This window comes from Astatotilapia calliptera, chromosome 11 (genome assembly GCF_900246225.1).
Source record: "Astatotilapia calliptera chromosome 11, fAstCal1.2, whole genome shotgun sequence".
In the NCBI taxonomy this organism is placed as follows: Eukaryota; Metazoa; Chordata; class Actinopteri; order Cichliformes; family Cichlidae; genus Astatotilapia; species Astatotilapia calliptera.
The window spans coordinates 21032371-21048076 of record NC_039312.1 but is presented as its reverse complement, the minus strand read 5'-3'; the positions used below and the strand labels follow the sequence as shown (position 1 = coordinate 21048076).

Sequence of the window (15706 nt, the reverse complement as noted above, 5' to 3'; positions counted from 1 at the left end):
GTGAGTGATGGGTCGGACAATGAAGGAAATGTGGCTGGGAAACAATTGAGATGTTAGAGAAGGGGTGGGGATGGAGAAAAACGGGTCCAATCTTGTTGACATTTCGCATCCATTGCCAGTGTTTATTTCAACGTTGCTTATTTAAATTGGTAACTGATGCTCGCTAGATTCCTGCCAGGAGCAGAAGGGTGGAACGAGGGTAAAATCAGAGAGTGAGAGTGCAAATGAGAGAAAGAGGGAAAGATGCAAAGAAAAGAGGCCCCGAGAAGGGCCGTAAAAAGAGCCTGACTCTGAATGCCAGTTTAAATCAGCTTCCAGACGTGAGACTGAGACAGCCAGATTCTGGGCTTTGTCAACCTCTTCGAGACAGGAGACACTTGGACTCAGACACGTGAAACAAGAAATCTCGCACACACATTTGAAACCACTCACCAGACATTGTCCTTCCACACACACATCATTGGTGCTAACATTGAAGCAGGGCGTCCCGTCTCTGACACGCTCTGACTGACGGACGTAGAAACGATAGCCAGCGGGTCTGCAGGTCAGCTCGCACTGCTTGTCTGCCCCAACTGTAACACAGAAACACAGGGCAGCAGGGTCACTAGACAGCATGTATGTTTTTCTTAACTCTGTGTGTGTGTGTGTGTGTGTGTGTGTGTGTGCGCAGAGTTTTTTTCTCTCTCTGACAACCACGGAGAAGAAACAGCTGGAAGGATGAACGTCTTTCCATGTGGTCAGGAAACTAAGGCCAGACCATGTAACCCCTGAGAGGGAGAGTGATCAGCTATTTCCCCGCTGTTCATGGCTGCACCTTCCCAGCGGATACATACGCAGAAAAGAGGTGTAATCTTAAGCTTGAAAAAGGCAAGATTTATGAGTGCGACCCAAAGGATGCACGCAGCAGGGCGAAGTGTGCGTGGAAACACAGAGTCGAAGAACTGAAGAAAAAGGGCACCGCTTCAAGGTAAAAGAGAAAATGAAAGTCATTCAGTGCAGAGAGGATAGGGAAGATAAATAGTGTGGAGAATACAGAAAACTACACAGGGCAGAGTGGTAAAAGGAAAATGTGAAGAAAATAAGGAGCTTTTTTTGAAGAAAAAGAACTAATATATTTGAGGGCATGGCATGAGCACAACATCAGCAGACCGTCTTCAGTCCTCCATTCGTGCCTAAACATGATGCTTTTTCAGACTGCAGGGTGTGTAAGTAACCTGTATTTTATGAAAGACTCAGAGTTACTGTAATTCAGCATGTAAAACACCAAGGAATAAAACAGTCACCCACAACCAAACTCCAGACAAAGTTAGTTGCTGGTTTCCTCAAATGTATGATGTAGCCTACAACTTCTCATCATAGTCCTAGGAGAAAGAGTATGGGTCTGTTTCCCAAAAGGTTAAGATCTTCATTTAAAATGAAGAGCAAGACACAGAGGAAGGGCTGGTGATTGGGTCCACTGTTTGGCAGTTTATTTAAGAAGAAGCTGTAGGGGTATGTGAATGTACAGGCCTGTGATCATGTTTGTTTGAAACAGGGCTAATGACATGAGCTCACTCCATGAGAAGAAGAGGTAGCTGAAGAGAGGAGGGAGGGGCTCGAGGTTAAAGGGGAAAATTCTCGTCTTCTGAAACTGTAAAAACCATTAAATTCTGTACATATATGAACACCGTGCCACTTTGCCTGGAGCAGTCAAAACAGCATACAGATAAATAATTTTCTTCTTAAAAGAATTTTCAAAAGCCTGCGTTAATCTTATGATGCAACCAAATGTTGTTTGTGATAATACAGCAGTGCCGCAAAATGGTTACACTGTTGCAGAATGGAAAAATTTCCACTCCAAGTCATGACATCAGCAGAAAGTAAATCGAGCTTTCCATCACCTTCGAAGTCATGAGGTTCATAGGAGATAACGGAGAACAAAGGGTAAAGGTCAAATACCAACGCCCTGCTTTCACCTTGTGAGGATTCAAAGAGTGTCGTATGACACACATTCAAAGGAAATCCATATGCTTTCAGGGTCCTCAAATCTCTCAGAGTACCACATTGCTCAGCCAGGTGTCACACAAGCAGGAAACTAAGCTATCTTGTGCCGGGATCAAAGCAGCTGTGACACCGTACACCAGATCACTCAAAAGTGACTTACAAAAGCATTAAACTGAAAAAGAATGTGTGACAAATGTGTGATAACTGGGGTTGAGGGAACGGCCACGTGGCCCTCTTACCTCTACCATCGTTTACTCAGTCCCGATGGCCCAGAGAGCAGCTATCTTTAAACTCAACCTTTAATGTCAGCTGCACACCTGTACAGTTTCATGACTGCATCTGGCACGACTGCAAGGCCATCGAGTTCAGAAAGGACAAACACCTGCCGAAGTACTCAAAACCTTCGTGGTAGTTCCTGTTAAAGGAACCGAGGCTCCGGGATCACATTTTGCAATGATCACTGCACAGACTGAGAGAAACATGGGGTGAAAACCATATCATAGATGAGAAGTCGTTAAAAATATTAATGAATAACCTCCACTTGGAAGATAAGGGCAAGTTAAAGTAGACTGTTAAAATGTCATTTCAAGCTTGGGCTGACGTACAGATCGAGATCTGTGGTTTTTATGTTTCCACAAAGGGAACACATATTTCCAGCGTTAAGGAGTGAATTTCCTCTCGCTAAGTGGGTGGAAGTAGTGAGGAGGGCATTAAAGCAAAACAGTTGAGCTAGACTTGATGTTTTAACAGTTTTATACAGACACAAGGCAGGAGATTGCGCATAAGTTTGCTTATAAATACACTGTGATACTGTAGCAGCAGTCCTTCAACACAGGTAAACATGGAGTTCGAGGAATTTAAACAATTTTTCAAGGGACTAAAGATGTAGAGACTAAACAGCAACAGATTTAGCGATGAAGGGACTCAGCAGAGTTTCCAGAGAAACTATATTAATTCTCAGTGAAAACAGGACAAAATAAAACACTTTATCATGTACAAAAATATGTCATCGTGTCCCGAGATGGATCCCTGTTGGAAATCGAGAGAGGGGCAGGCCTAAGACCACATGATGGAGGACATCATGTGGTCTTAGGCAGAGTTGGAGGAGATGCTTCAAGTGGGGAAAACTTATTGCAGACATATGTCGCATTGAGGACAATGTGATCTAGACTAGATGAATGGAAACTATCTAATGCCAATGGGAAAAAAGCTTATTTATAACCAGCCATTAACAAATATTCAAACCAGCACATTTGAAAAATAGATGAATAGTATAATATAGTTCTTATATATTATATAAATAAGAAGTATACTACTGTATATTATATACTTTTCATTCCTGGAACTAATTTCTTAAGGCTAGCCTTTAATTGTCTTGCTGTAATTGTAATTTATTCTGATTTCAATATATCAGAAAAGTTTGCTGTTGACATAAGGTGGTAGAAAACAATCAAATTGCATCAAACTGTGCAAAACCGTCCTTTTTTCAGCCTCGGTGTGCCCCTTGTTTACCATCTGATGACTGCAGAGAGATATGAGAAGATATATGGTACATATTTAGAAAGAATGAGAGAGAGAGAAAGAGATGGAAAAAGAGAGGCAGCGTTCCCACCCTCTCTCCCTCCACCCTCATTCTCTCCATCTCTCTGTCATAGTTATCTTTGAGAGATTAGACTGGAGACAGTGACAGAAAAGAGAGGGGGAGCTAAAAGCGGGATACGTGTCGCCACACATGCTCTCTCTGCCTTCCTCATCACCTCCCTCATTCTCCGTCTCCTTAAGCCACGCTCGAGCGCGTCTCAGCTCCAAACTGTCTTCTTTAAATTTAGCCTTTATCTTCCATTTGTTTCTTCCTACTCGTCTTTGCCTCTCATTCTCTTCCACTGTCGCTCTAACTCTCGCTCCCTGTCTGAGCTTAGTGTTCAGACAGTGGAATATATGGTGCCTAAATATACTTCCCCACTATCGCTTCATCTAAACAAACTCCAACGGGGAGAGAGAAAGAGAGAGGCAGTGGGACAGGAAGAGAGGAGGCTGGGTGTGCACAGAGGGGATGAGGCCTGAAAAAAGGAAATATTCAAGTAAAACAACACCTGCACGTGCAGCGCTTACAAATCTATAGAATCGCTGCTAACCAGAGCCGAGCGTGTAGCAGGAAATTAGTCAGGGCCCATCGCTTGCGTGGCTTATAACCACGGTGGCAGCTTTACTGTTTAAACGTACACTTCTAAACCCGAGGCCGCGCCACTCCGAAGAACAAACATAACAGAGCTCGTCACCTTGGAGGCGAAAACGTTCACAAGCTGACTGCACCGCGTAACATAAATACTGACTGGAAATGTATGCAGTGCTACAGAGCTTTAAACAGATGAGAGCAGCTGGAGAAAAATGACATGCAGCAGTCAGTGTTCAAACACACTCAAGCACTCCATCGCAGCCTCCAGCGTGTTGATAGGAAGCCAGATATGAAAATCTGGGCTGTGGCCAATGGGACCGGACTGAAGTAAACAATGTGATAGAGTTTACTTAGCGGAGTGGGAAAGGATCATCTCCGGTGCTGATCGAGTGTGACGTCACCTGGCTACAGCATCTGCCCCCCACAGCACAGCAGCAAAGTGCAGCCAAAGCTTGGACTTTGGTGAGTGTTTTTGACTATTTTCCCATAAACTCCCCCCTACCAGAGGTTGCCCTTTTGTCCCCCCCCCTTATCCAGCCCTCTCCTCTTCTCAGCAGACCTCAAGGACACATCAGTTTAAAACAACCCAAAGTGAAGCAGAGGGCAAGGACGCACAGCAGCTCAATTCAGGATGCAGCGATATCTCTCCCCCCCCAATCCCGTTTCACAAACGCACAGAAACCTGGTAGTGGGTAAAAGGAAAGCTCCCGTGTGTTTATGCAGACAGTTTGACTCCAGCTGATACCCCGCCGATGACTTCTGGTGCAAACACACAGAATTAATCTGTAGATCCGCCTCAAACTTCCCGAAGTCTGACTGAAATCTTAAACAGCCTTCATGGCTGACATGTTGTATTCCCCTGGGAAACACAAGGCATTCAGCTGAAACACACTCTCTGACCTTTCCCTCAGGTAATGGGAAAAAATGATCTGAAGCCATTCATGGGCTTATTTTTTCTGGCTGCAAGTACAAGTAAGTATGCAAGTATGAGTGTTACAAATAACAGACAAAAACTCATAATTATCTTTTTAAACTATGCTCAGACAGTATGCTTTACTGTGTTACTTTTTCATTTCACACCGATTTAGGGTTTTTCCAACACTGCAATAGGTTCACTGAGGAGGATTTTTATCCATGCCCACCCGCTCCTGTCTGCGGGCCTTTCAAGAGGTTTATTGTTTCAAGAGAAAGTCAGAGCAAAAGCACTAAATTCATACTTTCTCAACAAAGTATACATTTCTCAACATGCCAAGTGATGGGATCTGCACACCTTCCATGCATCCCATTGGTAAATGTCATACCTGCCATGCTATTTAATTATTTTAGCCTGCCTACAGTTACGCTATATGGCCAAAAGCACTGGGCTGCCTACAAATTACACCTACAGGAGCTATTGAGGCATGGAAACCCATATAATTTCTGTGCTGATGTTAATGCCAGAGGAGGTTTGGAGCGCTGGAGTTACTGAGTCAGAGCGCTGGTGACTTTTACACGCTCTACGCCTCAGCACTTTACGTGGTTTGCCCCTCTGCTGTGGTTTCTAAATGCTTTCGCTCTTCAATAATACCACTTACAGCTGATTATGGAATATCTGGGAGGGAAGAAATTTCACAAACTGGCTTGTGGTGAGGGTGGCATCCTATTACAATATCACACTCGCATCAAGTGAGCTCTTAAGAAACAACCCGTTTGTTCACAGATGTTTGTAAAAGCAGACTGAGTAGCTAGGTGCTTGATTTTATACAGTTGTGGCAAGATTAGGGGCTGTCCATGTAGTGTACTTTAGAACCTGCAAGCCACCTTGCAAGCCACCTCCACCCCAGCTACGCACATGAAAGCATGGCGAGGTCCCAGAACAGAGATGGATCTCCAAATTTAAATGACCCCAGCTTGAAAAGAAGTTTCTTTTGGCCATAGGGGTCCTTGCTCAATCAAAAGTGCATGCAGCCTATTTTGATTCCACGACTGCTCCACAGTATTCAGCAGCTCCATAAACAGTCGGTTTATGGAGCTTTAAGATTAAAAACAGCTTCCTGCTGCGACCAAAAACAAGAGTGATAACAGCAAACTTAAACAGGATGGAAAATCAAGATAGTGGGCTGGAAGTTGATAAAACACTCAGTGGGAGAACTCTTTGAACTGCTTTCATCGGCTCCATTAAATAATCTATTAACTGGAGCTACTTTAACTTTTACTGTATCGATCGCGTGTCGTGCTCCGCTTTAATGAATAAACTCTACTGACTCGACGTTCTCAGCTGTGTGTGCTGTCTATATTTGGACTAGTGTGCTAACTGTGTATTTCTTTTTGACAAAATTTGTCAAACTAATGTACTTGTGTGCAGGCCGGGTGGTGTTGCTGATCTACTGTTACTGGGTCTGTGCTTCCCCCAGTGTCTGTGTGGGTCGAAGGAGTTCATCCAGCTCATCCAGTAATCACAAGTGCAAAGACAGACGGACACACAAACACGAATGAGCAAACGCTTTCTCCCCTCCTGTTTCTGTTTTATCTGAGATCCATTAAGCTATTCATCTAGAGCACAAGCACTCTTGCCAATATGTTAATAGCACAAATACACACAGGCTCAAGCACATATTTCTAATTCTAATGACAAATACTGTTGATATCATCCCACAGCTGTGTTTCTCTCTTCTCTTTCCCTCCTCGATTCCCTCAGCTCCATGCAAGCAATATTCACCCTTCCTATTCGTTCAAATTCCTCAAATATCCGCTGAGCCTTTTCTCTTTCTTTGCCTCCAGCATTGGAAAACAAAGACAAGCTCCACTGCTGCGAACCTTTGCACACTTAACCAAAGAGTAAACAAACACACGGAGCTGCACACTTCTGTGTGAAGAAACAAAGACACGCACGCACGCACACGCACGCAAGCCACGTTGTCTCCGTTTGCTCCCAGCGGTCATGTGACAAAACACTCGCATCCCATCACCTCTCACCTCCCTCTCCCCGTCCTTCTTTCTCCTTCTTTATCTCACCCAGTAGGAATCCGTGTGCTTAGTCAGAGTTGGGAGGAGAAACTTGGCAGGAGAGGAGGGGAGAAAGGGAGATGTTGGACAAATGAGAAGAAAAACAGAGGAGGGAAAGTGTTCGGTGCAAAGAATCAAAGCAGATTGGGTTCCAGTCATTCTCTGTTTCTATTGACTCTCACCACCCTCGAAGCTGCATGCAGATGTTGGCCTGCTCAAACGACAGAGAGCAGGGATTGCGGTGGGCTGGGCAAGCAGCGCAGGTCAGCCGGGACACACTCATACCAGAGACATATTTAACTCACTCAAACACACATTCCCCCCCAACCCCGCCTCCCCCATCATACCATTTAATTCCCCCAATAAGCCTTTTATAACATTGATGCACTGTGCAGCTCACCACTAAACTACCATGTGTGTTGACTCAGTTCTCACCCTCAGTGAAAGGTTCCCAGTTGTACAATCGACCTATGAACTCATTGGTGTTAAAGGCCGCACACTGCTCCGCCCTGGAGTCCAGCGCACCTCCTCGGCACACCTGCAGGACAGAAACACCAAAGCAGAGAGAGAGAAAGAGGTAAAACAATTAATGCCGCAAACTGAACTGATGTGAAAGACAACAGATTACACAGAGGGCTGTTTCTCTCCTAGTCCCTGGGGGAAGTAAGGGTGGAGTGAGGAAAAGTTGAGGACAAGCAGCTAATAAAGAAGGGAAGAATTAACTTGACATCACAGAGGTAAGCACAAACACGCTATGCTGTTATGGAGAAAAACTCACACAAGCACTCCCCATGCTGCTTTGGCCAGTGTGCGAGAGTATAAGAACCATATGGAAATAATAGATTTTTTGGAAACGGCTGCTCACATAAATCCACCGTGGCTTTCGGTGCATGGCCACAGAATGTGAGTGACTGTGTGAGCACATGTACGAGTGTGTGTCTATGCGTGTGTGTGTAAGAACACATGTCAAGCTTGTGCTCGCTTAAGAAGGGTCCTTGTGGAGCCGTATAGTGGAAACAGTTTTTATCATACATGCACTTAAACGACAGCTGAGACATCAGGCAGACACAACTCTGCTGGTTTACGCTGCAGCGGCTATGACTCGCTGAGGTTTGCTGTAGTCCACACACAAGTGTTTTTAAGAAGAAAAACCATTAAATGCTGCGCTAATCAGGAAAAATATTTGGAGTCAAAAAGTAAATTCAAATATTTGTATTAGACTGTAGTTTCTTCTTCACTGTAGCACATTTATCATCTTTACTGCCTTACGAAAAGGGCCTCAGTCCATGGCTCACATTAGAAACCTGCCTGGTTTAAAATGGTTATACAGTAAATGCTCAGCCTTAACTTGTCATAACTTTAAAATGCCACTAACTCATTGATTCAAGTTAATTAATAAGAAGTCAGTTAGCCCTACTTAGAATTAAGACTATAAATAGGAGGAAGTAGCCACAATAAGTGCAATTTCTCATTTCCAGACATAAAGATTGACGTAGCTTCCAGGTTGTCTTACAGCTGCAGTCTTTTTAATGACCAGCAGGGGGCGACTCCACTGGCTGCAAAAAGATTTCCAGTTGTATGGAAGTCTAAGGGATCATATAACTCTTCATCTCACTTGCTCTTTGGCTTCAATAAATAGTTTCCAGATGATTTTGGGAATTAAGCCACTGGTTTAAAGTTGTGCTCGATATGACAAAAAGCTCATTTTTTAAATTATGATTCCCACTGTAGTCAAAAAGGAGGAGAGTTTGCTTTGCTATCAATCCATCCGTTTTCTGCTGCTTATCCGGGTCTGGGTCTTGGAGGGAGCAACCTAAGCAGAGATGCCCAGACCTCCCTCTTGCTGCCAGCTCCTCCAGCTCATCCTGTGGGGGGAGCCAAAGGCATTCCCGAGCAGGCTGAGATAATCTCTCCAGTGTGCCCTGGGTCTACAATGGGGTTGCTTCGTGGTAGGACATACCTGAAACACCTAAATTAGGAAGTGTCCAGGAGGTATCCTAGTCAGATGACCAAACAACCTCAACTGGCTCCTTCAAATGGAGGAGTAGCCACTCTCCTCTGAGCCTCTCCCCGAGCTCCTTACCTTATCTCTACAGGAGAGCCCACACAGCCTTCGGAAGAAGCTCATTTCCACCATTTGTATCCACAATCTCATTCTGTAGGTCATTACTCACGTCTTGTGGCCATAGGTGAGGGTTGGAATGTAGATACTTAGACCCCTGCACTTGGGGCAACTCACGGAGTTGCAACTGAAACCTTTTCCAGCTGAGAACCAGACTTGGGGAGGTGGTTCTCATTCCTGCCGCTTCACACTTGGCTGAAAAACTGAGAGCGTAGACTCGCCACGTAATCCAGCCAAAAGAACCACATCATCCTCCAAAAGAGAGGTGATCCTGAGGCCACCAAACCAAAAAGCCCATGCCACTTGGCAGTGCCTTGAATCTCTGTCCATAAATGTTATGAACAGAATCAGCCTTTAAAGTGTGTTTGATAAGTTACTTGCCAGCAAGATCCATAATTTTAAGATGCCATGTAATGATTTCCTTTGAACACAGTCCTGTGATATTTTGTTTTAAAAAAATAATCCTTATCACTCTGCATTTATCAATAGTCCTTCAGAAAAGTGCTGTAAAAATGAAAAAAAAAAAAAAAAACTACACCCTTTGCCTTTAAACAAGTGCCACTTGTCTTTGGTACACTTGCACAGCTTTTGAAGGTATTTGGTGAGTGTGTTAAAGTTGGAGAGCTCACAATCCCAGACTGACCGCATCACGCTGAGACCAGGGCTCAGTGAGGGCCAGACCATCTGCTACAGAACTAATTTTTCTTGTTTTTGCTGAAGATAGCTCTGTGTTTGGCATCACTGTCCTGTTGGAGAATAAATCAATGACCACAGATACCATCAACATCTAAAAGACGTGCAGGGCAGTGCATTTAGTCAGTAATAGCTCTCTGCTTTTACTCGTACTCGTACACTGTTTTCATTTTTAGTTAAATAACAGGTTTTAAAACTCCCACCAGCTTCATCAGGTGTCACTTCTGTGGTAAACCACAATCACCCTGCCCGAGGAGTGTGCACACACACACGCACATACACACGCGCACACATACACACACACACACACACACACACACACACACACACACACACACACACACACGAAGCTCTCAGATTTCCTTGGAACTCTAATCTCTGTCAGCTCTGCAATCTTCTTGTCTTTCATTTCTTACTTTCTTTGATTCGTTCCTCTTTTTCTTTCTTGTATTTTTTTTTCTGAACCTCTCGTCATGCACACAGCTGTCACAAACAGCTGGAAAGTTCCTAGCAGCTCGTCTGGGGAGAGCGAATACTAAGGTTCAGACTCACACACAGAGCAACATTTCCCACGTGAACCATCCTCTGCGACAAAGTGTAAAAGATTCTCATGGATAAACCATCAAAGCATGCACTCTCTGATGCTGAAACCCCCCCCCCCCCCCCCGCATTTTCATACTGGTGTGTGAGTGTGTGTATCTGCGATGTCTCGTATTTCCCCTCTGTCAAAGTGTGAAACCAGCTCATGAAACTTTATGTGGTACGGCTTACCGCATGTCCTCGCTGCTCAAAAAACAGACTTAACCTGGCATAATTTATGGGTGATATGATACACATTTGGTTAAGGCCGCTTATAAAGGAATGTGTCGAGCCACAGCCACTGAATTTAGAACCGAATACGGGCTCCTTAAAGGTCAGCGCACGTATGCGACCTTATGTTTTCAGGGGACCGTGCAAATCTGCCCAGATTTGTGTGTGAAACACGGTTGGTTCTGGTTGTAAATATTTCTGCTGCACATAAACAAGCAGAGCCCTGTTTTAAACTGGATATGCTCCATGTCGCAGGGCATATGTGTTCGCCTGCAAACATTAAACGGACAACAGCCCCATAAACAAACACACATGTGCACAGGGTGTAGTGTGCAGACGTGGGATGCTACAGTACAGAAAAAAAGGGAAAAGGAATGTAAAAAGAAAGAATGTAAGACGGTAGGAGTGGATTCTGCTCTAAAAAAAAGATGTCTAGGGTGTGTAAGGATGTCAGCAAAGACAATGGACCGAACGGAGAGGGGAGGAAAGCGGAGATGGTTTGAGGGGAAAAGCAGAAGAGAGAAGGCGACGTGCTCTCTGGTGTTTCATGGTTCTGGAGGATAATTTGTGTGTAATTGTAAGGAGTGGTATACTGTGAGCACAGGGCGAGGGGCGAATCTCCTCATAAGGGATGGAGGGGGGAAAAGGAGGTTATTAAATGGGCCAACAAGGCAAAAACACTTTCAAGATAAGGAATGATAGATGGAGAGATTCCCACACAGATCAGGTTAACCGGTGGGTTTGTGTAACACCTTGATTATCATCTGATTGCTTCTGTTTCTTTGCGTGTTTAATTTCCTTTGCAGATTACGGATCTCAGCAATTAACTTAAGAAATGCTGTGTTACAGAAATGAAGGCCAAAACCACTAATATGAGACTCAAATTCTACCAGAGTGGACTTTCCCACTCCCTCGCTGCTGAGTTTAATGAAATACTACCAAACATATCTGATAAAGTCAGAGCAGCTCAGAGATTGTGCTGTAAACACAAAAGAAATGAGGCAAGAGATCAAAAAAAATGTCTGCGACTGAGCGACAGACTAGCGTATAGCAGCAGGTGAGAGTAAAGTGAATGCAGCTGGAGAAAGAGGGACAGTTAGTGTTTTTTGTACGGTAGCTGTGAAGGTTATAGATGTGTTTTACTGCCCAGGCTGGGGGGGAGATCTGTGCGCAGCATATATAAGAACATGTGGAGCAGACGGGGTGACGGCTTTGTTCTGCACACACTCACAAAAATGCCACACAAGCCAAAGCCTCGAATGTAAAACAAACACCCAGATTACACTAATGAGTTCTGCAGAGGAACAAAATATGGAACCTTTTGCTTTTAGCCAGCTCGCGATATTTTGTAAAAGAAATGCGATTATGAAAACCACAATTCATTTAGTTCAGAAAGTTAAGATTACTTATACGCATTCTTAGGCCCCGTAGAGGAACGCAGCTTTAATTAACACGTCAACAACGAACCTGGAAGCTGAACACCGGCCAGAAGACATTAAATGCTGCAGGAGTCTCGGTCAATATTTTCTGAGCCACAGAAACACATCACACATTCACAACAGCCGGAGCCTTAACACAACACAGCTGAAACACACACTTACCACGGCAACGTGACTTAATCAATGATTTCATCTTTGAATACTTTGTTGCCTGTAAATGGATTGAATGAGCTGCAAAAACAAACTCTGTAGCTACATTCTCGGATTTCACTGAAACATCTCAAAAGGTTATATTTATTTATCTGCAACTACCCTTACACATGTTTTATTTGTAATCACGTATAATGTGTCGTTTCATTGTGTGGCTGTCGGTATCGGTTTGTGTGTGTGATTTCTGTACACCCGCCTCTCTTGAAAAAGAGATCTCAGTCTGTTCAAACAAAGGATTTAAATAATAATAATGCTCATTATCATCATCATAGTCATCATTAACAGTCCCTGGAGCATTTGTGCTCAACTTTCCATACTCGGCACGCATTTGTTAAAGGAAAGTAGCACAAAAATACAGAAAAGTCTGTGTATCCAAGTTAAAATTAGAAGTTTTAGAAAAGCAAAACGTGATGTTTAATTTTAAGTGAGGATGTTGTTTAGGAATTAAGGTTTAAGGAGCCCAACTGATCGTTCATGAATAGGTGGTGGTGGTAGTTGGGGGTTGTGGGAAGATTGTCTGGCACCGTCCTGACCAACGCCATTGGACTATAGTACTGTTAACCCTACACTGGGCAGTTCCATTGGATAAAAGCTTGGACAGGACCATTAGGAATGCCACTTAGTAGATTTTCTATTTAGTACAGGTTTGAAGTACTTTTCCTTTAATTGGGTAATCTTTGCTGTGCTACTTTCCGCTTTTACTTCAAATGTTGTATTTTCTTCTCTACAGCATTTATTTTAAACCTTATTTATTTGTCTTCTGTTTATTACTTTGCTAATCCAAATAATCCAAATCCTGCATTATTTTAGATCAACCTATCCACTAAGATACTATAGTACACTTATTGATATACTATAAAAGCTGGAACGTTTAAGTGATATACACATCAACGAATACACATAAATCAATAATTATGATCTGATTATATACTGCATATGAATCTAAAAAGTGTCATTCGGCATAAGGGGTATGTTTACTTTAGTCACTTTAAATGATTGAATTTCTTATTAAATATTCTGATCCTCGACACGTCACCCCAGTTCAAACAAATCCTGGAAACAGCCCTGTGACCAATGCTGGATCCAGATGCAGGTTTCTGGTGTATCAATATGAATGTTCATACTTTATTAAGTTGAAAAGGGTGTATATTAACTTTCCAATGTCTCTTTGTTTCCGTTATTTGTCTTTTAGTTGCTTTCACTTTCACTTTAAACGTTAATTTTCTCACATATCTTGATTTGGTTTTACTTTCTGTTTTTGTTCTTTTCCCTCTTTTGCAACTGTCTGACTTTAATTACTGCCTGTGCCTGTGTCTCACCTCTGTGTGTATATATAATATGTATAATATATATAATCCTTTGTCAGACTGTCTGTTCTCTGTGCCTTCTTCTTGCCCAGATAATTAGATGAAGTTGAAGGCTGGATAAATACCTCTAACACCTTTCACAGTTTTGTTATGTTTAAAGAAATGTTATACTGCTGCATAATGGACACGATATACTCTGACACTGACAAGTGACAGGTCGAAATCCACCAATAACACAGGCCAAACCGCAGCTTGGTCGGGATCTACCTTTAGCGCCATGCGTGTCTCAGCAGAGAAACCTCTGAAGACACACTCCTATCATCTTGCTCATTGCTCATTTATTCACCACTGAAGCCCACGCCTGCACAGCTGGCAAAATCGCCTGAATACAGGTTAAGGCTGGCCGGTCATTCCTCAAGCATGACTGCAGCACAATGCAGACAAAACAACTGACGGCCGGCCCCTGCAGCCATGAATCACCTCGCAGCACGACTAATCAGTCTCTGCGTGCATGCAAATCCGTGACATACGCTGACATATGTGTGTGTATAGGTTTGTCCCGAGTGATTAACATTCTGTGCCTAATCTTGTGACCGAGGCCGTGTGCCGCCTCTTCATAGGGAAGCTTTCAGCTATGACCTGGCGGGGCGGAGGGTGTCATGAGTCCCCTAAAGGAAATACTTCTCACTAATCAAAAAACAGGCAACGAGTGAAGGCGGGAGAATGGCGAGTAACACTGATGCTGTCCTCGGGAGAAATGTGGGTTTGAGCAAAGAAAAGAAGAGAACACTGTGGCCACAAGATCAATAAACAAGTCCAAAGCTGTGCTCAAATGCCAGTTTCCATGCTTCACTTTCCATGTAGCAGCTCTACAAATCCACAACATATTTTTTAAACCAGAATGTTTTTAATACCTAGAAATCACCCTCACTTTCTTAATAACACCTGGACCTCAGAAAGAGAGAGCGACAGAGGCAGCAAGAGTCCAACCGTCTGAACCTGGAAATATTTGATCTCTCTGTGAATTCACCTCCGAGCTGCTGATGCTTAATTTCATTCATCTTTAAGAGCTGAGATGTCCCTGAGGGTGATGTAATATGGCATTTAGATTGTTTCTACTGGAACATCTTCTATATGACTTTGTAATATATATTTATGTCCTTTTTTTTATCTAATGAGCCTTTCAGCTTGAATTCCTTCAACATTTACTTGATTATCTTAACAAAGACGTAGATGGTGAGATTATTACAACTCTCTCTCAACTCTCGCTTTAGCTTTAAGTTTAGTTCTAGTTATCTGAGGACTGATGCTAAAAGTCATCTTGAGCATGCTGGGAGATGAAGGAGGCATCAGACAAAACTGCATTTCATTGGATGACCGTGCAAATAAGTGCGCAACCCAACAAATAACAACCTACATCGTTAATTAATGTTGAAATTCTTGAAAGCATGCAGCCATCAGCCAAATTTGATCAAAAAAGGCTTAAAAAGTTTATTGATTTGCCCCCAAATAAAAGTTTCTAAAGTTATATTTTTTTCTTTGGCAGTTGTACTTCTGTGGTTTTAATTCACAATTCTTCAGCTAACTAAACACAGACCGAAAGAGATCAAAGGAACATGAACGTAATCAGGACGCAGTAGCTGTTAAAAGCAGGCGAAGCAGGCAGCACCTGCTTTTCTGTTGTTTTCTAGAAAAGCAGGTAGCTCTGCTTGCTAATGCACTAAAGCACATAAAGCTCAGATCCCTGTGAATGAGTGTGTGTGGTTTCATGCCACAACCCACCACATCTGGGCCCGTTTGTCACTTCCTGGGAACCGCAGTGAGCGTGGCAGGGCCAGCACACACTCATTAGAGCTGAGGAGTGTGGCCCCTCAGCTCTGTTAGTCATAATATATTTTCTGTTTAATACCACTTCTGTAATGACAGAGTGTGATTAGATCATCTGACTTGCTGCAGCAGCCTGAAAACAGGAGTGTGCTTG

The 15706-nt window shown here is 43.3% G+C and overlaps 1 protein-coding gene across 1 annotated transcript in view; it reads right to left on the bottom strand.

The window, feature by feature from the left end:
- Nucleotides 1-15706, bottom strand: part of adamtsl4 (ADAMTS-like 4) — a 35475-nt gene that overhangs the window by 8801 nt on the left and 10968 nt on the right. Inside the window, exons 5-6 of the mRNA XM_026184297.1 lie at nucleotides 7580-7682; nucleotides 433-572 (exon numbers count right to left, since the gene is read on the bottom strand). Coding sequence (XP_026040082.1) covers nucleotides 433-572; nucleotides 7580-7682 — 243 coding nt within the window. The remainder of the gene's footprint in view (nucleotides 1-432; nucleotides 573-7579; nucleotides 7683-15706) is intronic.